The sequence below is a fragment of the Aphidius gifuensis genome, linkage group LG2, assembly GCF_014905175.1.
Source record: "Aphidius gifuensis isolate YNYX2018 linkage group LG2, ASM1490517v1, whole genome shotgun sequence".
NCBI lineage: Eukaryota > Metazoa > Arthropoda > Insecta > Hymenoptera > Braconidae > Aphidius > Aphidius gifuensis.
In genome coordinates, this window is record NC_057789.1 from 22,370,954 (window position 1) to 22,398,498 (window position 27,545).

The 27,545-nt window shown below is 25.6% G+C and overlaps 1 protein-coding gene across 1 annotated transcript; it reads left to right on the forward strand.

Annotated features, from left to right (window-relative positions):
• LOC122849528 (ubiquitin carboxyl-terminal hydrolase 35-like) lies at positions 1-27,081 on the forward strand. Its single transcript, XM_044148247.1, has 4 exons — positions 1-52; positions 22,245-22,326; positions 24,977-26,872; positions 26,961-27,081. Exons 3-4 carry the CDS (start codon positions 26,246-26,248, stop codon positions 26,982-26,984), a joined length of 651 nt encoding a protein of 216 aa, XP_044004182.1. The 5' UTR covers positions 1-52; positions 22,245-22,326; positions 24,977-26,245; the 3' UTR covers positions 26,985-27,081.
• Positions 27,082-27,545: the final 464 nt, after the last annotated feature.

A 27,545-nucleotide genomic window follows, 5' to 3' on the forward strand; every position in this document is an offset into this window, starting at 1 on the left:
GCTTGATGTTGGTAATTTTTATTTTGTTCAAGTAAATATCATTGAAAATCAAGTAAGTTTTTATTCATCTTGTTTATTATTTTTTTTCTTTTTTCAATTATCAATTGTCAAAATATTATTCACATAATCACGATCAAAAATAATTTCATTCAGTACAAATATTAAGAACATGATAATTTTATTTTTATAAAGTAGTATGATTAATAATTGAGGGTCTGGATGCAATAACACGTCGAGCGCTCGAAGTCAAGAAAATGCTATGTTGCTGTGGGTGGAAATTAAGAAAAATTAAAATTGAAAAATTAAAAAAAAAAAAAATACAGTCGTCGATAAAATTAAAAAATACATGTTTTTCTCCAAATAAACTTTTTTATATGATAATTACTTTACGAGATAAAAAATAAAAACGAAATTTTTTTTTTTGAAAAAAATACTTTTTTTTAATCATATAACTCGAGACAACTTCTTTAAAAAGTAATAAATCGACTTGAAATTTTGACTGTAGCTTCATTATAAGCTACCGATTGCAACAGTATAATAAAAAAACTCATTTATTCATATTGTTTAATTTTTATTATATGATTATTTAATGTCGAGGAAAAATTCAATTTGTCTAACTTTGAATGAAAAAAGAGTCGGAGAAATTTAAAAATTGAGTAACTTGTCAGTGGCAATATTGTTGAGCAGTATATCAAGAAGTTTTTTACAAATTTTCAGATATTTTTATTAATTATTTACTGAGTTATTAATTTAACAACAAATTGCGCGTATACTGTTTGTATTTATATGGATATACAAACGCGCGAACATACGCGTTCGCGAGAGAGGGGGCTGACGATCACGCATACATAGCCCTAACGGCAGCTCGCAATTTGTTGTTAAATTAATAACTCAGTAAATAATTATTAAAAATATCTGAAAATTTGTAAAAAACTTGATATACTGCTCAACAATATTGCCACTGACAAGTTACTCAATTTTAAATTTCTCCGACTCTTCATTCAAAGAGACAAAGAATTTTCCTCGACATTGAATAATCATATAATAAAAAACAACATGAATAAATAATTTTTATATACTGTTGCAATCGGGCTTATAATGGAGCTACAGTCAAAATTTCAAGTCGATTTATTACTTTAAAGAAGTTGTCTCGAGTTATATGATTAAAAAAGTATTTTTTCAAAAAATTTCATTTTTATTATCTCGTAAACAATATCATATAAAAAGTTTATTTGAAAAAATATGTACTTTTTTATCGACGACTGTATTTTTTTTAATTTAATTTTCTTTTTTCCACCCACAGCAACATCAGCGGCATGCTTGACTTCGGCGCTCGGCATTGCATCCAGACCCTCAATTTTTATTTAGCTAGTATTCTTGCGGAAATAACTGACGAAATAACTAACTTTATACGTAGAACCCAATCAGCGCCAAATTGGCAAATTTGAGAAGCTCGAGGTACAGGACATATTTTGTCCCATTTCCAATGTACGGAGTTGACTCTCCTTCTTTCTAGCCGTCTTGGTAGAACCACAAATGTGAATTTTAGAAGTGGGTATTCTTTTGATTAAGCAATTATCATTTTTACTTGACCATTAAAATTTATTGGTCTAAAACAATGATATCATTAATTTTAAGGACCTCAATCTTTCTTAGAATTTTCGTTGATCTAAAACAATCGACACATGTATTAAACCCCTACAATCAATAACCAATACTTGACATCAATTTTAGGGTGCGAACTCACGACAAGCTAAAATTTCCGCTTGCAAAAATGGCAGTTATAAAAATCACCAAAAAAGTAACTAAATTTACTAAATTTATCGCGAATCCGTGATTTTAGAACAAGCTTGGTGGTGTCAAGCTTTTCTGCAGTCACGGAGAGACACCACGGGTTTGCAGTTGATTCAGTAGATACTAGTTAATTCAGTGATAATTTAGTGAATTTAGTTACTTTTTGGTTATTTTTATAGCCGCCATGTTTATAATCGGAAATTTTAGCTTGTCGTGAGTTCGCACCCTTACTTTGATTATTATTGTCAGGATCTTTAACACTTGTAACATCCATCATAGATGGACATACAGTGGTTTTGAATTTTTTTAAAGTTGCAATTGCAGATGTATTGTCTTTTGGTGTTGGAAGTACCTAAAACTCTGCTCTTCGTATCTTTTATTATAAAGGTGCAGCCTTTTTAGTTTCAACTCTATACCCTTCCAATCCATGAAATCTGTATAAATAATATATTTTACAATGAATAAATATAATTTATATTAGAAAATATCACACTAATTATTATTAATTAAATGAATTAATGAACAAATAACATTGTAATCACTATCATCATTAAGAAAAGCGAATTCTTCCATCTTCACTGGATAATGATGCTTGTTTCAAATGCGTTTTCTCAGTTTTAAATAAGTATACTTATATATTCACAGATTCATCACAACCTACGAATGGACAATTCATAGTTTGATAATCTGAGACTTGATGAAAATGTGAATAGTGATAATACAAGTTTGTTTTATTTGCATATTTTTCATCACAGTATACACAAGTTTCGTTTTCAGTTATTGTCTTAACCAGCTCAATTTTATGAATTCAACTTGTATAAGCATGAAGACTTCTTTTTCCACTAAAAATTTTATTGCACTGGTTACATTTAATTTCATTCTTTTCTTCTATTGTTTTTCATTTGTAAATGTAAATGAATTGTCACCAAAATATCACACAATTGCACACAATACTTAATTACTATATGCATCAATCTATATTGATTTTATTTACCCTGGTGAAAATAATATGGCGGATTATGTCATAAGATGCCATAAAATGACAGGAAAATTATGGCATATTATGGCATAATATGCCATAATCTGACATCTTCTGTCATTATTACTTTTCAGAATTTGTCGGAAAATGCCGGAATTTCTAAGGTTATTTGGACTTCCGACAAATTCCGACAAATTCTTACAAGATTTTTTTTTGGATTGTATTTATATTATGACATAATGCAACATTTTTAACGTCAATTTATGGCATTTTATAAGATGTATGACATAATTTACAAACTTTTTATGGCATTCTATGGCATATTATGTCATATTATGCCATAATATGACATAATCCGCCAACTTTTTATAGCAATTTATGGCACGTTATGTCATAATATGGCATAATCCGCCGCAACTTTTTATGGCATTTTATGGCATCTGGCGAATTTCTGATATTTATTAAACATAGTTATATAACTATTTACGTATTATTCATTTTTACTTCTTTCAAACAATTACAGGAAACATTGATTATTTAAATTTTTGTATTATGATATCGTCATATTTTTTGGATATGAATATGATGGATCCATATCGTATATATAAGAACTAGTTGTGAGATGACCACATGAGAAACTTCAAAAGCAATGTACAAGAAGAAATGTAAAAAAAAATGGAATCACTCAAAAATTTATGCGTAATAATTTAATAACAAAGTCACATAATTAAAACAACGACGTGACCGAAAAGAAAATATTATTTACTAAAAAACTATTATCAAAATGAATTTGCCATTACAAACTTTTAGATGTAAGAATATGCCATATTCTGACATATTCTATTTATATTCTTACATGATTTTTGGATGCAGAATATGACATTTTCTGGCATATGAATTTTGTCGGAATATGTCAGAATAGGCATATTCTGACATATTCTGACATATTCTTACATGATTTTGGATACCAGAATATGCGATTTTCTGACAAATGAATTTTGTCGGAATATGTCAGAATATGCCATATTCTGACTTTATGATTTTGGATGCCAGAATATGCATTTTTTCACAAAATAATTTTTGTGGAATATGTCAGAATATGGCATATTCTGACATATTCGACATATTCTTACATGATTTTTCATTTGAATATAATTTTCTGGCAAATGAATTTTTGTCGGAATATGGCATATTTTGTCATATTATGTCAGATTATGTCATATTATGCCATATTATGACATAATCCGCCAAATTATTTTCACCAGGGTATTTATTGTATTATTATAATATTAATTACCTTCACAATTAATATCCAAATTTAAACCAAATAAATATATAATTATGAATATTTTTTATATAATACGAGATCACTGGGCGCGCTTCGCGCGCCTGTTTTTCTTATAAAAATGAAAAGATAGTTTTTTAAAAAATATTATCACAATCATACTTTCTCTTGATGTCATTATTCATTGAGCTATTTTGTAAAAACAGTAATTCACATTTATGTTTCAATTATTTTCATTGTTATTTAGTAATAATTTAAAAAAAAAAACAACACTCTGTTCACACGAATAAAAGACAATTTTCAAAAAAGATAGAGTTTAAACAAATTCGTACAGCCACTGTTGAAGCAAAACTCATTTCTTTATGACATTTTTGTGGATGCTCAGTTCGAATATTTTTTATTTTACTATTCAGTTTTTCATGGCTGAGTATTTTTGATAACTTAATCATTCAGTTACAAAAAGAGCAAACTATAATTATGTTTTCTTATGTCTTTTAAAAAACCCTTCTCATAATTTACCCATAATACTTTATTTATCAAAGTCTCGATCACTTTATTTTCGATTCTTTTATTTCTGTGATGCTATTCCCAATTAATTAATTAAACATTCATTTCAAAATTACTCATGTTCATAATAAAATATTTCTAAATAGAATTTTCCCGAAATCATGATTCCTATATTCAAAAAACACCTCATGAAAAAAACTACAGGAAAAAAAAAATGTAAATTTTATAAATTAATATGGTTAAGCTTGTGTTTTATTTTTTTAAATTGTAAAATTCATATTAAAAAAATATAAAAACACGTCTCCGTTTTTTCATTTTATTAATAGGTAATTTTCATTTGATTTTGTCCTTAGATTCTTCTTTTCCTCCGTAAAATATTAATTATACAATTTTTTTATGATAAATTTTACTTTTCATTTTTGTCCGTGCAGTACTTCTATCCTAAAAAATTTTAAAATCAATTTTGACTCTTTTTTATATTTGCTATAACTTGTACACGAAATACGTTTCCTGCTTCAAGTCATGTACATAAAACATATATTTCTAAATAGAATTTTTGTGAAACTATGAATCTGAGACTTCAAACTCACCCTCAATAAAAATCTCCAAACAATTTCATGAAATGATTATAACTCTTTATTTTATGCAGTTTTATATTTACCACGACTTGTAGATAAAATAAATTCAAAAAGTGGCTAATATTTCGTTTTTCTTGAGCCATTTGTCAAATCATAAACTAAAGATCTGAAAAATCATGCGCCTATTCTAAAATCTTCTTTTTCAATTATTTTTCATTTATGTTGATTATTAATTTTCAAAAAAATTTCGACATTATATTTTCACGAATAACATATAATTTATAAAACAATGAAATTTCCGGCAACCTTTGTCGAAAAAAAATCCATTTCTTTATAACATTTTTGTGCTTACTTCAAACATTTTCCATTTTACTATTCCGTTTTCAGGGGTATGTATATTTTTGATTAATTAATCATTCATTCACACAGAGCGAATTATTATGTTCTTAAGTATTTTTAAAAAAAAAATCCTTCTTTATAAATATGATCCCGAGTGGAAATCTGGTCAGGCTATCCCGGGAAAAAATATTGTACGTGGAATTGTATATAATAACATATAATTGTATGCGATTATGATTGTATACAATAACATGTTAAAATTGAGTGCATGTTATTGTATGTTATAATTGACCCGATAGTTTCGCATGTTATTGCATACAATTGTATCCATACAATGATATACAATCGTATGCAATAACATGCGAAACTATCGGGTCAATTATAACATACAATAACATGCACTCAATTTTAACGTATTATTGTATACAATCATAATCGCATACAATTATATGTTATAACATACAATATTTTTCGGAATATGATTATATACAAAATTTTTAATTAAAAAAATATATTATTTATTGTTATTACATTTTTATAAATCTATTGTCTCGTATTTGCTACCTATCATGGAAAAAACCTAAATCTATTTTTGTTGCCTTTACCGGGACTCGAACCTTTAATGCTCTAATTACTAAACGCACATCTTTACCCACGTGGCTATCGAACGCATATAATCTCAAAGTGTTTTTTGTAAACTTATAGAACAAGTTGGCCGAGATAAATTAAATTTGTGATAACAATAAATAATTTCTTTTTTAATTGAAAAAATTTTAAAATATCTTTTTACGTCTTAAGTCATACTAACATTGCTTCTATTCTACAAAATAAAGTCTTGAAAAAATAAAATAAAGTTTTGATGTTTATTTATTATTTAAGACAAGTTGATATTATTGCATATAATCACATTTCGTATTATACATGTATTAAAACGGATGTATGATCTTGAATAGAAATGAAATAAAATTATATGAATATATATTATCATATATAAATATACGATATTATAAAATATCAAACAATAATATACATTAAGGACTCCACCTGAAAACCAGAATAATATAAAATTATATATTATTATATATAATAAAATGTTATAACATACAATACCATTGACATGAGATTTTTCCTAAAATTAGAATCATATGTAATTATATGTTATTGTATACTATTGTATAATTTAATATACAATAATATCAATATAAGATTTTGCATAAAATCAGTCATATAAAATCATATGATACTTTTCAGAATTATATGTTATAACATACAATAACATTGACATAAGATATTGCATAAAACCAGAGTAATATACAATTATATAGCATTGAATACAATTGTATATTATAACATACAATTACATAGTGATAAGATTTTCCATAAAACCATTTATATAAAATTATATGTTGTTACTTTTAATTATATGTTATAACATACAATAACATTGACATGAGATTTTTCCTAAAATTAGAATCATATGTAATTATATGTTATTGTATATTATTGTATAATTTATTATACAATAATATCGACATAAGATATTGCATGAAACCAGAGTAATATGCAATTATATCGCATTATAAACAATTATGTATTATAACATACAATTACATAGTTATAAGATTTTCCATAAAACCATTTATATAAAATTATATGTTGTTACTTCTAATTATATGATATATCATACAATAACATTGACATGAGATTTTACATTGAATTAGAATCATATGTAATTATATGTTATTGTATATTATTGTATAATTTAATATACAATAATATCGACATAAGATTTTGTATAAAAGCTGTCATATCAAATCATATGATACTACTTGGAATTATATGTTATAACATACAATAACATCGACATAAAATGTAGCATAAAACCAGAGTTATATGCAATTATATCGCATTATATACAATTGTAGAATACACACAATTACATAGTGATAAGATTTTGTATAAAACCAGTCATATAACATTATATGTTGCTACTTCTCATTATATGTTATAACATACAATAACTTTGACATAAGATATTGCATAAAAACAAGAGTTATATATAATTATACGGAATTATATACAATTGTATATTATACCATACAACAACACGGACATGAGAGCCAGAGTCATTCAGAGATATGTTATCGTTTATAGTTGTATATAATAATATACAATAACATCGACATAACATTTTGCGTAATACTAGTCATATATAATTATATGATACTACTTAACATTATATGTTATATCATACAATAACATTGACATAAAATATTGCATAAAACCAGAGTCATATAAAATTACATGTTATCATATTCAATTGTATATTAAAACATGCAATCATATGGACATAAGGTCTTGCAAAAAACTAGAGTCATATGAAATTTTATGTTTCCATATATAATCGTATATTATCACATACAACTGCATATAATAATACGCACGTATGATTCTGTATGAAAATAAAGCCATATACAATTATATGTTATTTATTATTAAATACTACAATCATATGTGAACGTATGTTATCGAATCTTATTTTACATATGGAATTGTATAAAATAACATACAATTATATACGATAGTATACAATAATATGCAATTATATGTTATTATATACAATTCCACGTACAATATTTTTTCCCGGGTAGCCCGATTTGACTTCAAGTCTTGATTGAGATTTGATCAATGTTCCCTTAACACTGGAAGCCTGATCGAAATTTGATCAAGATGCTTGATTAAGGATAACTCGATCACGATTGGATCAAGGAACCCTTAACTTATCCTTAATAGGGCCAGCCTGATCAAGAATTGATGAAGAAAACCTTAACTTCTCTTTATTAAGGCCAGCCTGATGAAAGAACTTCTTCAAAAAAATTGCCTAGCTTAGATACATGAAAATCTTGTAAGACTAATAAATATTTTCCAATGAAATTTTAGTGAGATCATGACTAATATCAAGACAACACCAACATATTATTACCTTTAAAGTTTCGAATCCTCATTTTATTTGTTTCAATTTCTTTTCATTACATAATTCACCACAACTTCTAAACAAAGTGTGACATTACTCATTTTCGTGAATTATTTATAAGATGTGAAAGAAGAAATTATAAAAATAAACACCTATGCCATTAATCAAATCAACATGACCAGTTCCATCAATAAATTATAACAGTCATATATTTATCAATAGTTATACTGAAATAATCAGTTTTTTTTTTTGTCAAAATAGAATGATTACATTCTCAATTGTCAATAAAATTGTGAATAAAATGATTCTCTTTTTTTTTTTTTTTTGTTTCTAAATAGAATGTATGTGGATATTATATAGATACATACTTTTATTTTCTTGTACATAAGCCTATTGATTTTTCCATCATCATATTAATAAAGTTATATATAAATCAGTTCATTTATTATCAATAAAAACAGTTATTATAATTTAAAGACTATTTTTTGTTCAAGCGATCTGTCAAATCTTGATTTCAAAATATATAAACAAATAAATTTATTGATTACCTTAACGACAGGAAAAAAAAAAAAAATGTGAGTGACTGAGAAAGAAAATTTGTTTATTTATTTCATTAACAACCGACAAAGACAGAATGACAAATGACATTAGAATGACAAAGAGAACCAAATAACCAATCAAATCTGTGACGATGTCACAATGTAAAAAAAATATAATATAATAAATTTGTACATGATGAGTTCGGGTGACTGACGCCAGAGGGCTACGCACCGTTTGGCTTTTTCACAGCCACCCAGTATACACGCTTTGCTTAACCGGGAGCGTGTAGCAAGGAAAAGTTGGCTATTTTTTGTACAGATTAAATGCTTTGGTTTTAGCTCTTTGCCAACTGGAAACAGTGGCATGTACAGAGACCCCCAGAGCGGCAAATCGTGGTATGCCCAGTGGTAAGCCCGCTTACCCCCACGATATTGTTCTGAAGTGTGTGTATGAGAGAGAATGTGGTAGTACTGGCAACGGACTACAAATTAGAGTAAGAAGTAGTACTGGCAACGGACTACAATTAGACCAGGTGGTAGTACCGGCAACGGACTACTTAGCGGCAGTACCGGCAAAGGACTGCCTACAATTAATTGCGATTACCACTGGGAACGGGGTATGAGTAATTAAGGAAAAAGAGTTAGCTAGACCAGAAGTGAGATCCAGGGCGCGTACACCGCGGGGACTCACGAAACCACGGGATCTTGGGCGCGTACATCGCGGAGATTCACGATATCAAGAAACCACAAAACTACGAGTAAAGTCAAGTAAAATTTGGTATAATTGAATGTTGTAATTGGATAATTGAATATTATAATTTGATAATTGAATTGTGTTATTAAATTGGGTAATTGAAATAATAAAATAATAGAATTGAATAATTGAAATTGTAAGCTGTCTAATTTAACGTACTGGACGAGTTACGAAGATTTTAAGTAGTTGATTGTCATTAATAAACTCTGTAATTTTAATTGATTTGCATTATTGTATTGACTGGAGAACCCTGAACCACCTACCAGAACTGAGCCGGCAACAAGTTTTAACATTTTGGTATTTGAACCTATTGTGAATATTATAAAGTATCACGAATTCCCAAAAGCACAATAAAAACGGAAAGCTATATAAACAACAGGTTACGTTCATCAGCAAACATGTGTATGTTGTATATATTACCATAATGAGCATGACTGGCATGTGCTATAATGTATGTGCTAACTTTACAGACCTGAGATTCGCGCCTATATCCCAACAACATATGGCGCGCGCACCATCGATGCGATATTGAATACTATACTGACATATACAAAGGTTTTTTCACACCATCTAAATATGTTAGCTTTCTTGCTCTATAGACCGATGCTTCTGGCAGATGATTCAAAAATTCAAAAATAAATCCTTTCGTAAATAAAAATATTTTATATTTTTGTTTACATATGATGTAAAAAAAAAACTCATTAAACTTGATGGAAAGAGAAATAAACAATAACATGTGACTTGTACTCAGAGAAGGATAAGTTAACAGTTAACATACCAATATGTTTACATTAAACATACAAAAGTTTAATGTTAAGATATATATATTAACAATAAACATAGATATCTTAACTGTTACACTGAGAAAAATATCCTGCGATTTTTACACAGATTATTGTAAAATTTGAGACCGTGGCCGACATCTGCGATATACACCATAATTTTGTGTAATTTTTGCATAAATAAAAAATGATTCTACGTTCCCAAGTGAAAAAAATATATTTATTGGAAATATAAAATAAATTTAATTTATATTTAAAATATATGTGAATTAAATTTGATTAATGTTTTAAAAAATATAAATTGAATTTAATTTACATGTAATTTATATTTAATTCATATGTAATCTATATCTATACAAAAAGTAAATTTATTCCACATTTTTGAAAAATATAAATTAAATTTGAAGTACATCCAATTTTTTTTTTTGCAATGTCGAAAAAAAAAAAATTTTAAGTAAATTTATTTTATGTTTTGAAAAAATATAAAATACATTTACTTTTTGTATAGATATAGATTACATATGAATTAAATGTAAATTAAATGTAAATTAAATTTAATTTATATTTTTTAAAACATTAATTAAATTTAATTCACATATATTTTAAATATAAATTAAATTTGTTTTATATTTCCAATAAATATATTTTTTTCACTTGGGTTATCTGATAAATCCCATAAAATTTTCATTGGCTATATTGTAAGATTTATTATTTTTAAATGAAAACTTATTTCATATGAAAAAATGTAAAATTTGCATTAAAAGAAAGATAAATTTTGTAATATTTTATTGTTAATTTTACATTTTTTTAAGAGAAATACCGATTATTACGAGAAAATGAAACACCAGAATAATTTAATAGGATTCATTCTATTTATTGTAAAATTTACCGAAAAAACATGAAAAAAAAACATTTATTCAGTGATCTTTTTGATTTACGTCGTTGGAACGTAAAATTTACACTTTTTCCGTAGAAATATTGTGACGTACACATTGCTCCCACCCTTGCTTTTTTGTCAAAATGTTTTTTTGCCAAATAAATTAATACGTAGTTTGAATTACTTTTACAACCATACGACACAATAATTATATTTTGAAATAAATAAAAATGATGTAAAATTAAACTAGACTACAAATTAATTAAATTAGCAATATCGATTCCTTAGCTTTTTTTCCCATAATTAATTGATAAAAAAGCTATAGGCAAATGTTTCTAAGGAGAGAATGTTGCCAAATAAATTGAGTCGTAATTACGACTAGATTAATTTTACAGCCATTACGTAGTAGATAAAAGACATGTAATTTTATTTTTGAAAAACAAAAATGTCCAAGGAAAAGCAGTAGCTAAGGAAAAGATGTAGCTAAGGAATTGAGGCTGCCAAAAAATTATGTTTCAAGGAAATAATTCCTTAGTCACATTAATTCCTTAGCTACATCTTTTCCTTAGCTACTGCTTTTCCTTGGACATTTGTATTTTAAAAAAATAAATTTACATGTATTTTATTTATAAAATAAATAAAAAATGTCCAAGGAAAAGCAGTAGCTAAGGAAAAGATGTAGCTAAGGAATTAATGTGACTCAGGAATTATTTTCTTGAAACATAATTTTTTGGCAACATTAAATCCTTAGCCACATTAATTCCTTAGCTACTGCTTTTTCTTGGACATTTGTATTTTTAAAAAATAAATTTACATGTATTTTATTTATAAAATAAATAAAAAATGTCCAAGGGAAAGCAGTAGCTAAGGAATTAATGTTGCCAAAGAATTATGTTTCAAGGAAAGAATTCCTTAGTCACATTAATTCCTTAGCTACATCTTTTCCTTAGCTACTGCTTTTCTTTGGACATTTGTAATAAATTTACATGTATTTTATTTATAAAATAAATAAAAATGTCCAAGGAAAAGCAGTAGCTAAGGAAAAGATGTAGCTAAGGAATTAATGTGACTAAGGAATTATTTTCTTGAAACATAATTTTTTGGCAACATTAATTCCTTAGCCACATTAATTCCTTAGTTACTGCTTTTCCTTGGACATTTGTATTTTTAAAAAATAAATTTACATGTATTTTATTTATAAAATAAATCAAAAATGTCCAAGGAAAAGCAGTAGCTAAAGAAAAGATGTAGCTGAGGAATTGAGGTTGCCAAAGAATTATGTTTCAAGGAAATAATTCCTTAGTCACAATAATTCCTTAGCTACATCTTTTCCTTAGCTACTGCTTTTCTTTGGACATTTGTAATCAATTTACATGTATTTTATTTATAAAATAAATAAAAAATGTCCAAGGAAAAGCAGTAGCTAAGGAATTAATGTGGCTAAGGAATTAATGTCGCCAAAAAATTATGTTTCAAGGAAATAATTCCTTAGTCACATTAATTCCTTAGCTACATCTTTTCCTTAGCTACTGCTTTTTTTTGGACATTTTTTATTTATTTTATAAATAAAATACATGTAAATTTATTTTTTAAAAATACAAATGTCCAGTTGTGCTGCGAAAGATGATGTAGCTAAGGAATTGAGGTTGCCAAAGAATTATGTTTCAAGGAAATAATTCCTTAGTCACATTAATTCCTTAGCTACATCTTCCTTAGCTACTGCTTTTCCTTGGACATTTGTATTTTTAAAAAATAAATTTACATGTATTTCATTTATAAAATAAATAAAAAATGTCCAAGGAAAAGCAGTAGCTAAGGAAAAGATGTAGCTAAGGAATTAATGTGACTAAGGAATTATATTCTTGAAACATAATTTTTTGGCAACATTAATTCCTTAGCCACATTAATTCCTTAGTTACTGCTTTTCCTTGGACATTTGTATTTTTAAAAAATAAATTTACATGTATTTTATTTATAAAATAAATAAAAAATGTCCAAGGAAAAGCAGTAGCTAAGGAAAAGATGTAGCTGAGGAATTGAGGTTGCCAAAGAATTATGTTTCAAGGAAATAATTTCTTAGTCACAATAATTCCTTAGCTACATCTTTTCCTTAGCTACTGCTTTTCTTAGGACATTTGTATTTTTAAAAAATAAATTTACATGTATTTTATTTATAACATGCAGAAAACTTAGTGTAAATAAATAGTTAAATACGGAAATGTCAACTTGGCCCACTTCGTAGTGGTTGCCCCGTAGAATTAACAAAAAAATTCTCTCAGTGTAGTCCATATTTATATCACAGTTATTTGACACAATAATTATTCTAGTTTATTTATTTGTTTTCAATTTTTATACTCCATTAATGTTTTAATTTTTTTTTATATGTTTATTTCTTTATTCATTTAATTTATCAATTAAAAATGTATTATTTTTTATTTGTCGAATGTCATTCTTGATATGGACGAAAATTTTCCCACTTTTAAGTTCACGCGCGATGGCTTAGGGGATAACGCACTGGCTTTAGGATTATAGGTTTATATAGGTTTAGGTAGATGTAGGTTCAAATCCCGGTCGGGACAAGCAAAAACAAAAATAAAACAAACAAAACCCGTTAATATTCTGAATAAAAAAAAATCATCTTTTTTTTTTTTTTGTCAATTCAAAATCGTTATATATTATTCAAAAACAAAAAAAAATGTAAATTTTACATGATTCGTCGGTAAAACACCATTTCTACAAAATAAAGGTAATTTCTACAGTTTAACTTTATAAAACAACATTTCTACAAAAAAAATGTAATTCTCGCAGTTTAACTTTGTAAAACAACACTTCTACAAGAAGAATGTAAACTATACACAAAAATACGTGAAACACTCGATTACTAAAAAAAAAATGAATTCTTACAATATTCCAATACGGTCCCAAATTTTACATTATTTTCTATGTAAAAATCGCAGGGAATTTTTCTCCGTGTAACATACGTATGTTTATAGTTAACATACGTATCTTTACGCGGCCAAATATTTTGATACGCCAGTCTACTTCTTGTCATCTTTTTTTTTTGACATTATATTGTGATACTATTCTAATTGTAATATAATATAATATGTACTTGTGTGGTCATAAATTTATTTAAATTTAGTTTTTTTGTAAATTCATTCTTAATTTTACATTCAATTTTTATATTTACATACGTATCAGCCTAACCTTCAAATTGTGTCAATTACAGATATCTTAATAGTTAACATACGCATATTAACTATTAAGATACGTATGTTTAATGTTAATATATATATCTTTGATGTAAACTTATCAGCCACCACCCATTTTAACATGGCATATGTTAACATTAAACAGGATAAGTTAACTGTTAACATATCCTTCTCTGTGTGTGGGAACATAGATTAAAGTATCATTATTTAATTTGCGCCATCGATGCGATATTGGATACTGAAGTAAATATAAAGGTTTCCCACACCATCTACTATTACCTTGCACAATTTTATTTTTATGATGTCAAATTGCTCTGGATTTGGAAACCATATTGCTTTCTCTGATTTGGTTTTATAATGTTTGTCAGAGTGCAGTAAGGTTTTAAATAATCTTCAAGAAAAACGCAATTTCTGAAAATGATTTTGAAGTTTTAAAAAAAAGTATACATCTTAAAAATCTGTTTTTATTTTTATTAAAAAGTTTTAATTAATTTATAAGATGATCAGAAGACAGAATATTCTTCACATCAATCAAATAATATATTACAAAAGGCACAAGAAACAAAGGCACGATAAAGACAAAGGGATGTATAAATAAAAGGTTACGTTTATCAGCAAGCATGTGTATGTTGTATATTAGTACATTAGCACACCTGATGAGCAGGATTCGCGCCCATATCCCAACGGCATATGGCGCGCGCACCATCGCTGCGATATTGAATACTGTAGCACCAACGATGCGATATTGAATACTGTATATGATATAAATAAAGGTACTTTTACACCATTCTACTATTATTGCTCAATTTTTATTTTATAAGGTTGTGAATTGCTCTGGACTTGGCAGCCATAATGCTTTGATCTGATTTTGGTTTTATAATGTTTGTCAGAGTGCGGTAAGGTTTTATAAGAATTTCAAGAAAAGCGCAATTTCTAAAAATGATTTTGAAGTTTAAAAGAAAAGTATACATCTAAAAAATCTGTTTTTTTTTTTTATAAAAAAGTGTGATATTGATTTAATAAAATGATCAGAAGACATAATATATTTATCTGATCAATCATATTTTAAAATAATTTCCCGAGAAATTGGAGGGTTAGGGTTAGCTTTGTGTCGATAATATATAGGCACGGTAGTTAAATCTCGTTTCTCCCACTTTTTTTTTTTTTCTCATACTTGACGCGAGGCACTACCGTGCCTCTTGATCCAAAAAACTATTAACTTAATTTACTAATAAGTATACCAAAATTCACAACAAGGCAAATATTTTTACACACCTGTTGAATATGGATCAGCTGTTTGGCTATTTATAATTTCATGTATATTATAACAAGTTCATCATTTGTTTTATTTTGATTCATCATAATATTTCGTTCAATATATTTTCATTGTTGTTAATTCTCGACATGGTTGTTGTTGTTGTTGTTTTATTCATTTTTCTTTTAATAACAAATTAATTGATCACTTTTTATCATCACAATCAATCACCACCCTGGTAAAAATAATTTTGACAAAATTTGCCAAAATTAGTCAAAATTTGCCAAAATTAGTTAAAGTTGCAAACATTGGCAAATTTTGACAAAATTCAACTAATTTTGGAAAATTTTGTCAAATTTTTTTTGTCAAATTTTGTCAATTTTAATAAATTTTTTCTTTTGATAAATTTCGGAAACATTTGACAAAATTTGTCTAATTTTGTCTAATGTTGACAAATTTTGTCAAATTTTTTCTGTCAAATTTTGTCAATCTTAATAATTTTTTTTTTTTGATAAATTTTGAAAACATTTGACCAAATTTGTCTAATTTTGACAAATTTGTCAAATTTTTTTTGTCAATATTTGTCAAATTTTGTCAATCTTAATAAATTTTTTTTTTTGATAAATTTTGAAAACATTTGACAAAATTTGTTAAATTTTGTCAAATTTTGACAAATTTTGTCAATTATAAAAATTTATTTTTTTTTGAAAAATTTTGAATACATTTGACAAAATTTGTCAAAATTAGACAAATTTTCTCGAACTGTGCCAAATTTTTTTTAAACCGTTAATTTAGAAGAAATTATATGAATTTGATAATTTTTTAAAATTTATCTATAAACCGGAAGATATCGTCGAATTGTTACCTTCTTTGCTACTGATGATATTAATTAATTAGAACAAAATAGAAAATAAAATATTGATGATTGTTTCTCGCATGCAGTCATGTAATGTTCTGTTAGTATATAGAGAAAATCATATATCCATCACTCATATGGAAATATTGAACAGATAGACAGATTTCTATAGATGATGTGTTAAGGTGTTACCCGCGCATATCTACAGACCTCTTTCGGATGGCGTAATGTAATTGTTTTTCTCAAAATGGTAATGGAAAGGTAAACTTGGCTCTCCGTAAGACCCTATGTTTAACCTCTAAAAAAGTAGTCGACTTTAACAATTAATTAAAAAATAAGTAGTTACAACAAAATTAACAAAAAATTCAAGATTGCGTATTGTCATTTCAAGAATTTACTACAAAAATTTCAGCAATAGTTCATTGTTTTCTACCAGCACTGGTAACGCCTTAAACTTATGAAAATGATATATAACTGTCGGAAATTGGGTACATATTATGATTATGCAGACAACATAACTAGGTTTTTTTTTTAGGAAATTTTAATTTCCTATTGTTTTCGCTTTTCAGCTGGACCCCCCCCCCCCAACCATGGTAGACCCCCCCCCCCGAAAATATTCTAAGTCCCTTAATTAATCTAAATACGATAAATTTGGTAAATATAAAGAAAAATCACTGAATATAAAAGAAAATACCATAAAAATGGGAAAATATCAGTAAATATAAAGGAAAATACAGAAAAATATATGAAAATATCGAGAAAAACCACCGAATATAAAGAAAAATACGATAAATATGAGAAATTTTAAAGGGAAAATCACTGAATATAAAGAAAAACACGATAAATATGGGAAAATATCACGTAAATATGAAGGAAAATATACGAAAATTTCATAGGAAGATTACTAAATATGAAGTAAAATACGATAAATATGAAAAATTTAAAGGAAAAATCACTGAATATAAAGAAAAACACGATAAATATGGGAACATATAAATTATTTGTGAGAAATTTTAAAGACAAAATCATTGAATATAAAGAAAAATACGATAAAAATGGGAAAATATCTAGTAAATACCAGTAAATATAAAGGAAAATACAGAAAAACACGATAAATATTAGAGAATATCACATAAATATCAGTAAATATAAAGGAAAATATACGAAAATTTCATGGTAAGATCACTAAATATAAAGAAAAATACGATAAATATGAGAAATTTAAAGGAAAAATCACTGAATCCCAAGTGAAAAAAATATATTTATTAGAAATATAAAATAAATTTAATTTATATTTAAAATATATGTGAATTAAATTTAATTAATGTTTTAAAAAATATAAATTAAATTTAATTTACATGTAATTTACATTTAATTCATATGTAATCTATATCTATACAAAAAGTAAATGTTTTTTATATTTTTTCAAAACATAAAATAAATTTACTTAAAATTTTTTTTTTTTCGACATTGCAAAAAAAAAATTTGGATGTACTTCAAATTTAATTTATATTTTTCAAAAATATGAAATAAATTTACTTTTTGTATAAATATAGATTACATATGAATTAAATATAAATTACATGTAAATTAAATTAAATTTATATTTTTTAAAACATTAATCAAATTTAATTCACATATATTTTAAATATAAATTAAATTTATTTTATATTTCCAAGAAATATATTTTTTTCACTTGGGAATATAAAGAAAAACACGATAAATATGGGAACATATAAATTACTACCCCTCCCCCCTCCTTTCCCTCCCCACTATCCTCCTACCCCTTCACCCCCCCTTCCCTGAAAATATTTATTTAAAAAAAAAAAAGAATGAAAGATGACCAAAATCCAAAACAAAAATCTTCAATTTTTTTTTATTTATAAAATGTCAAATTGATATCAGAGATGTCAACATAATGATCACCTAAAATATAGTAATGTTGATCCATTTCAGTTACAATTCAGTTACAATTCATTTACAACATACAGTAACCACAATTCCTGACATAAAAATAAAAAACAAAAACGATAGAACAACTTCACATTAATGAATCAATAAAAAAAAAAGAAAGAAAACATCGATCATTTTTAACCAATTTGTAAACAGATCAAAGGGAATTTTTCAAAATCAACAGCCAATATAATCAAAGTGGGTAAAAGAAAACAAGAAGGGGATAATCCAAAACATGACGAAAAGAAAATTAAACTAAATGAAAAAAACACAACAAAAGATACAACGATGAAAAGAAAAATTACAAAAATAGCAAATTTAAAAATAAACACAATATGGTAAATAAAAAATAAGAAATAAATATAATAAACATAAGGTAAAAACTAAATTAAAAATTCAAATACAGTGATACAGTTCGAGCACAAATTATACATAAAAGTGAGATAAAAGAATGGAAAAACGAACGAGGAACAGGCAAAAAATTTACGATCGACATAAGTGATGAAAGCGATAAATAAGGTGTATTTTTTTTGGAGAAGCTGCAAATAAATATCATGGATTAATTGAAGTACAGTTATCAATGAAATTTATCAAACAAAAAATGTTTTAAAATGAATGATTATTGAAATAATCAATTATTCTATGTTACAGATAAACAAAATATATACAATCACTGGAGGATTAGTGAGAAAAGTTAATGAAATATACCCATCGATAAATAATAAAGAAATAATGATACCGGTAGAGTCTAGTATAAACTTGGAAGACGAAGACGAGAATGAAAATATTCCAAAAATTAATTCCGAGTTTAGAAAAATAAAAGAAATCGTACATTTACCGAATAATTCATTTACAGGTTAAATTATTTTTAAATAAAAAAAAAACAATATTATTAATACTGGTACTGATTTTTTATAGATATAATCGCAATCATAATAGCACTGAAGGAAGTAGAATTTATATATTCAATGACGGGACGGTTATTAAGAAAAAGAACAATATCATTAGCAGACGGCAGTGATTACGAAGTAAAATCAAATTTAGATGAAAAAAAAACTAACTAAAGATACTAAATTTACTAAAAAATATATATTTCAGATTGAATTCAATATGTGGAATGAAGAGGCAGAAAGTTTTGAGGGAAAAAAGGGTGACGTGATAGCACTGAAAGAATTGAAAATAAATAAATATAAAAAGATTAAAAACTTAACAACGACTTCGACAACGACATAAAAAACTAAATCCTAATTCAACAAAGGGGAAAAAGTAAAGTAAAAGAAATAAAATATAATATGGAAATTTATAAATAGATTTTGAACATTCACAGAGTAAAATCATGGTACAACAAAATAAATAAAAACAAGGAATTTAAAAAGGTAGAAGAAAGCGATTCCGGAAATGAAGATGACCCATTAGAAGGAACAAGCAAAATGAACGAAAATTAAATAAACTTTACGCATTATAACAATAAAAAATAAATATTTCTATTCACGAATCATTTTTATTCATTACCTCAATTTTCAATAGACTAAAAATTGAAATTAAAATTCCCCCCGAAGGGAAGGCACAGTTGCTTCAGCAACTGTAATATTGATTTTTTTTTTTCAATTCAAATAATTTTAGCAAAATTTGTCAAATTTTGACAAAATTATTTGACAAAATTGACCTTAATTTGACAAAATTAGATTGTCCGTAAATTGAGGAGTCCCAATTTCCTCTCAAAATTTGCCAAATTTTGACTAAATTTGCCAAATTTTGACAAATTTTGACTAAATTTGTCAAATTTTGTCAAAATTATTTTCACCAGGGCACGATTCGTTGTTGCGTTATTGTCCTTTGTGTCTAACCTTACCCCAACACACACCCATGGTCACACACTTTTACATTTCTTTTATTAGAAAAAATAAATTAAAAATTAAGAAGAATTTGCACTGAGCGACAAATTTTTTCTAAATATTTATTTGATGACTTGACCAGTTGAATTTGTGTGTACATGTTTTTTTTTTTTTTTTCTCTCACAATATTTAAGCTTTGTAGGATTAATTTTTATTGTGTTCAATGGATTATAGACAGGAAAAAGGTATTAAATATGCAAAATAAAAAATTTTTTTAAAAAGATTATGTTACTGATTTTTAAACTGTCGTTAATTATATATTTTTTTTTACCTAAATTACATAAAAAAGTAATTTAACATAAATTTGATTTAAAAGAAAAATAAATCGGTCCTCCGTGCGAGCTGAAAATTTGAGCTTTTTTTTTTAATTTGCGCGTTCAATCCTCACACATACATTTTACAATATAATTAAGAAAAAGAATAATCATATCAATAATAAATTTAAAAGATTTTCAAGATGCATTTGGTCGTGAATTTTTTCATTCAAGTGTAGCACAGCACCCGTATTCACAGGGCATTACAATTCAGGGCTTTTTTCCTCCACTGGCAGCGCTTGTGAAGCTTTTGTATGTGAAATCTATACATATATAAAAAAAATTTGACAAGCGCCATCAGTGGCAAAAAAAAGCCCTAAATTGTATAAAATTTGCCCTGTGAATACGGGTGCTGGTCATGGCCCTTAATCTACTTATTATCATTTTTTTTTTTTTTTTTTTTATATCAATTTTCTAACCACTCGTCGTTGTGAATTATTTTGATTTTTTAAATTTTCTTTCATTTTTAATAAATTCGGTATTGACGATCACGTTTATTTATTATTTAAATGATTTTTAAAGACAGTGTATTTTAACACTCTTATTACGAAGGCACAGTTTATATTATTTAAAAAAATTTATTTTATCAAGTTCTTTTATACATATTATCATAATCGCCTTCGTATATTATTATTTTTTATATAAATTTTGCAAATTAATAAATTGGGCTTTTTTTAAAAATTTTTCTTTTTTTTTTCCATTTTGGCACCATGAACGCGCACCCGCATCTGCTTTCATTTTATGAATAATTTATATGTTGATGATTTTATGTTTGATGAATTTATTGTTGAAAAAGCCACAATAATATCGGTTATTTTTTTGGCTTCTTTTACCTAACAATTTTATTTTTTTTTTTTTATTCATTATTTATAAAGTCAATATAATTATTTATCAATATCCAGCGATGATTTCTAATATTTATAATTGATTTTTATCGATGTGTAATGAGTTGTTTTTTTCCAATTTTCTTTTTTTTTTTTAAATAGCTCTAATGACGAATGAAAGAACATAGGTGTTGAAACTTGATGAAACTTGGATAACATTAAGAAGCCCTGTGATCTAGAGGTTATGGCATTTGCCCGGGAAGCAATAATAGACTTGGGTTCGAATCTCAGCCGGGGAACTTTTTAATTTTTCCAAGTTTTAACGAGTTCACACTGACGTCCATCTATTCGTCATTGAGCCATTAAAAAAAAAACTATCATTATTTGATTTGAAAAAAAATTCATTAAATTTAATTTTAACATAAAGCAATATCTTTGATATTTTGTTAATTGCTAAAGTAATCTATGAATACATGTTTCATAATTTTGAAAAATTCTTAATGGAACTCATTTATATTTGTTAAAAGTTGCTGCTTGAAAACCTGCTGCTGCTGCTGCTGTTTTAGAATCATCTGCTCAGAGAATTGAAAGAGGACATCCCCATACAAGGTAGGATTTCTTTTTTTAATATCAATATTAAACGGTTTATTGACAGTCGGGCCAAGTTTTTGACATGGTTGCTTCCGAAACAATAGCGTCTATTTTATTATATTTATTCCATAAAAAGAATTTTATTAAAATAAAAAATATATCGAGCTCATTTTTTTTTTTTGTTTAAATTTTTTTTTCTATTTATTTTTGGTTTGAAAAATTGTACATTCTCGCGTTTAATTTAAATTAACTTTACCCTATATTCTGCTTGTATTATGTTTTTTAATCGTACTAGAGTTGTGGGCGGCTGCAAGCGGCCGCTTCCGTTGATCAAAAAAAAATTAATGAAATTTTTTGTACAAAAAAAAAAAAAAAAGGATTCAAAACAATTTGTATTACCAGTATTAGACTATGTAACTCGAGCATAATAAAAAAATTTACTCCAAAATGATTATATACAGATGCATGGTGCCTTTGATAATGAAAATATTTTTGATTGTTTTCCTATTTATTTGAAAAAAGGGCAAGGGCTAATGTGTACCACTTAAATCGGAATTTGTATTATTAAAATCAGAATTTGTACCTAAATAACAATGACAAAGTACTGTAAATTTAAATTCTGGAGTCAACTATTTTTTTATTGAATATTCTTAAAGTACGAATCTATTGCTTTCATTGATTCAAATAAGCTCAATTCTTTTCAAGAACAAAAAAAAAATATCGATCTTTATTTATTATCTGAGGTGCCATTCAATTGTTAATGAACAATTTTCGTGATCAAACAATTTTTTTGTTCTAATTAGCCTAAGGGTTGACGGAATCAGAATAAACTATTATATGGATTATTTTGGAGTTTATTTGGAGAATATTGGAGCGAAGTTAATTTTCTTTAGAAGTTAACAGTATCTAATTAATATTAATTAACTAAGATTTAGAGGCTCAGGCAGCCTGAATTTTTTTTCTCTATCATATTCCTAGTTTTTAAAGATTAAATTATAAAATAATAAATTTATGTTCAAGAACTTTTTTTATTTTAAATAAACATTTTGGAGTAATTATAAAAATAATGCTGTCACTTTATCAATGACCAATGTGCACTACACCACACATTTATCTTGGGATTGAAGAGTAGGGATGCGCAATAGACCGAAATGATTAATCAGCGCATATCAACAATTGAAAAGTTATAATATTTTTGAATAATAAATTGAAGAACTTCCAATAGGATTTTTTTGTATATTATTATTCTCCAAAGAAATATCTACCAGGTAAAAACAAAAAAAAGTTGAAAATTCAAAAAATTCAGGCTGCCTGCCCTCCTAAATCTTAATTAATTAATATTAATTAAACTATTAACATCCAAAGAAAATTAACTTTACTCCAATATTCTCCAAAAAAAACTCCAAAAGAATCCATATAATAGTTTATTCTGAGTCCATCAACCCCAGGCTAATTAGAAGTGAACAATTTTTTTTTTTTTTTTCCATTGAAAGACAAATTCTGTTATTATCAATACAAATTAACCCATTACTTTTCTTTTAAAAATAAAAAGAAAGTCATTCAATAATATTTATTTTTCGAGGTGTCTTGCAATTGTTTATGAACAATTCCAAAAAATAATCCTTTTAAATAATTCTTTTCTCATCTTTGAAAAAGAAAACGTGGGCTGATGATAGCAGAATCCGTATTTTAGTGGAAAAAAATATAAAAAATTGTTTATTAACGATTGCATGCCACCTCGAACAATTTTTAATATTATTCGTAAATATTGTTGAACAATTTTCTTTTTTATTATCAAAGAGAAAGTCGTGAGTTTATTTAAACCAATGAATGCAGGATTTCTACTCCAATAATGGTTAAAAAACAAATTGTTTACTCTAAAATTTTAATTAACAATACTCTTTTATTGTTATTTATGTACGCAAATCTTGATTTTATTATTACAGGTTCACGTGCCCTATTTAAAAATAAATCTATCCGTTTTTTTTTCTTTGTGATTAAATTTTTTTTTTTAATTGTTCGTTATTTTTTATTTATAACACATTAACTACTCTTTTATTTATAACAATCCAATTAAATTATAGTGAATCATTTGAAGGTTATGGGCATTAATATTTTTTGACAGATAAAATGTTGTTATAATCACATATGTCAACACACACATGCATATATGTATATGCAATGAGCGCCACCTATATCAATTTTTACGACATGCACGTGATCAATCTAAACCCCAATCAAAATGAGCACAAATTATTGCGGCAATCAAATTTCAAATGAGAGCCAATCAAATTCAAATTTCAGGCGGCAAGTTTAAAATTCATCAAGCGCCGCCATGACACCAATGCTTTTTTTTATATAGGATAAATAACTCGGCCCATGTATTTAGTTAGATTTTTTGTTTTAACCCTCAATTTTTTTATTTTTTTAATTATCGTAAAGAAATGCCCAATTAAGGTGGAATGTAAGATTTTGAATTTTCAAATGCTGCTTTGTAAAAAAAATTAGCGCCCTCTTATTTTAAAAAAATTAGTTCATTTATTTAGCGTAGGTTATAAAAGAAATAGAGAGAGAGAGATAGTATTTAAATTCTGCCTTAATTTTTTTAAAATCATCAACCCTATTTAAATAGTTTAATAGGTTTTTTTTTTTTTTTATTATGTTACAGATTTGGCCAACACAGGATTTGTCGACGTTTTTTATTTATTATATGTTTAGTAGTTTTTTAATTTTTTTAATTTTCAAGTTTTTTTAATTTTTAGTAGTTTTAGTTAAAAAAAGAAAAAAAAATTAAAAAAAAAGTAGGCTATATTTAAATTTGAGTAAATTCATTTATTTAGGTTATTTTCGATTTTTTAGTTCAAGTTTTTTTTATATTTTTTATTTTCGAGTTTTTTTAATTTTTGCGTTTTTTTAAAATATACTTAGTAGTTTTTTTATTTTTAGTATCAAGGTTTTTTTATTTTCGCGTTTTTTAAAAATATATTTAGTTGTTTTTTATTTTCGAATTTTTCTCAGTTTTAGTAGTTTTAATATAAAAAAACAAAAAAAAAGTAGGTTATACTTAGATTTAATTTAATTCAGGGTTTATTTTTAGTTGTTATTTTATATTTTGTGTACTAATTTTTTTTTAATTTTTCAGGTTATTAAAAAAATAATTAATTTATTATTAAAAATTACATTAATAATAATAAAAAAATATTTAAAATATTTAATAGATATTCTGAACTTGCTACGAAAGAGAGTATTATATTGCTACGAAAGAGAGTATTGCTACATAAGAAAGTATTATTGCTACATAAGAGAGTATTATTGCTACATAAGAGAGTATTATTGCTACATAAGAGAGTATTGCTACATAAGAGAGTATTATTGCTACATAAGAGAGTATTATTGCTACATAAGAGAGTATTATTGGTACATAAGAGAGTATTATTACTACAAATTTATTTGAGTATTAATTAAAAATATATACAAAATGGATAAGAGAGTGGGCCTTGAAAATTTTGGTTTAAATTGTTATTTAAATTCCATTATTCAAGTTTTACATGCAATTAAAGATTTTCGTAGTGATATAATAAATAGTAAAGAACATAATTCTTCTATAATTAAACAACTAGGTTTATTATTTAAATCATTATCCACTCCTTTACGACTTGAACCTATATCACCAAAAAGTTTTATAACGAGTTTAAAAAAATCACGTATTACTAAAGATTTTGACTATATAAGACAAGAAGATTGTTCAGAATTTTTATTTAAATTATTTGAATTATGTGATGGATATGAAAATTTATGTGAAATAATTGAAAAATACTTTGTGGGAGAAATAAAAAAGTTACATAAATGTACAAATTGTAATAAGACAATAATAATCATTTAAAAATTTAATAATTTACAATTATGTTTTTCATCAAACGAAAATACAATACAAGATATGTTTAATAATTGTTTCGTACCAGAAACTTTAGAAAATGTAAAATGCGATGATGAAAATTGCAAAGTAAAATGTAATAAAACAGAAACTAAAGAATTAACACAAACACCATTACATTTAATATTATTATTAAAACGATTTGATTTAAACAAAGAAAGACAAGTTTATAAGATACAAGATTATGTAAAATTAAATGAAAATATAACAGTTAATAATGAAAGTTATGGATTACATAGTGTTATTATACATAAAGGTGAAGATATTGAATTTGGACATTATTATACATATAATAAAGATATATCTAAAAATGAATGGTATAAATATGATGATAAAAAAGTAATAAATGTAAAATTTAATGTAATTGAAAATTTAAAATCACCAGATACACCATATATGGTATTATATAAAAAAAAAGATAATAATAATAATAATAATTTAAATAAAAAAAATGAACAATTAAAAATCAGTCCAATTAAAGTTACAAATAAATTAGATATTCATAATAATACTGTAACTAAAAAAACTAAAATAATTTCCAATGTAATTTTAAGTAAAAAAAAAATTGCTAATAAAATTGATTTAAATTTAAATAATGATGATAAATCCATAGGTAAATGTAAAACATGGGTAAGTTCAAGCATCATACCAATAGGACTTGCAAACTTTAATAATACATGTTATATAAATTCTATTATTCACTCTCTAATGAATACAGATAAATTTTATAATAAAATTATGAATACAAATTATAAAGAATTTCATCCACTTAAAAGAATATTCGAAATCATCTTTTAAAAGATTAATATTAAAATTAAAAACAGAAGCTTTTGGTGAAGAAACACGTGCACAACAAGATACTTCAGAATTTCTTATAACGATATTTAATAATTATTCAGAAAATAAAAATTGCAAAAAAATAATTGAAGATTTATTTTATGGTGAGTATAATGAATGTAGAAAATGTACTAATAAAAATTGTAACAAATTCCGTTCAAAAGAATCCTTTTTTATAAATAACTTGAATATTCAAATAAATACAACAGTAAGAAAATTAATGTCAAAAAATTATAAAAATGAAAATCAAAATTGTGTTAAATGTGGTTAAAATAATAGTTGTACAATAAAGAAAATTAACACAATTTTACCTCCTTATATGATATTTAATTTAAATTATTTTGTTCATGATAAAAAGTCAAATACATTTAAATTAATCAATAATGTGACATTAAAAATTGATGAAGAAATAAAATTACCAATTCTAAAAGCTAGTGGATCAGTAGGTGGTCAAATATATATAATA

Excerpts from the sequence above, each read along its gene's own strand:
- LOC122849528 (XM_044148247.1), top strand. The coding sequence starts at position 26,246 with ATGTTTAATAATTGTTTCGTACCAGAAACTTTAGAAAATGTAAAATGC. Across the intron at positions 26,873-26,960 it reads TAGGTAAATGTAAAACATGG|ATAAATTTTATAATAAAATT; the intron begins GTAAGTTCAAGC and ends TAATGAATACAG.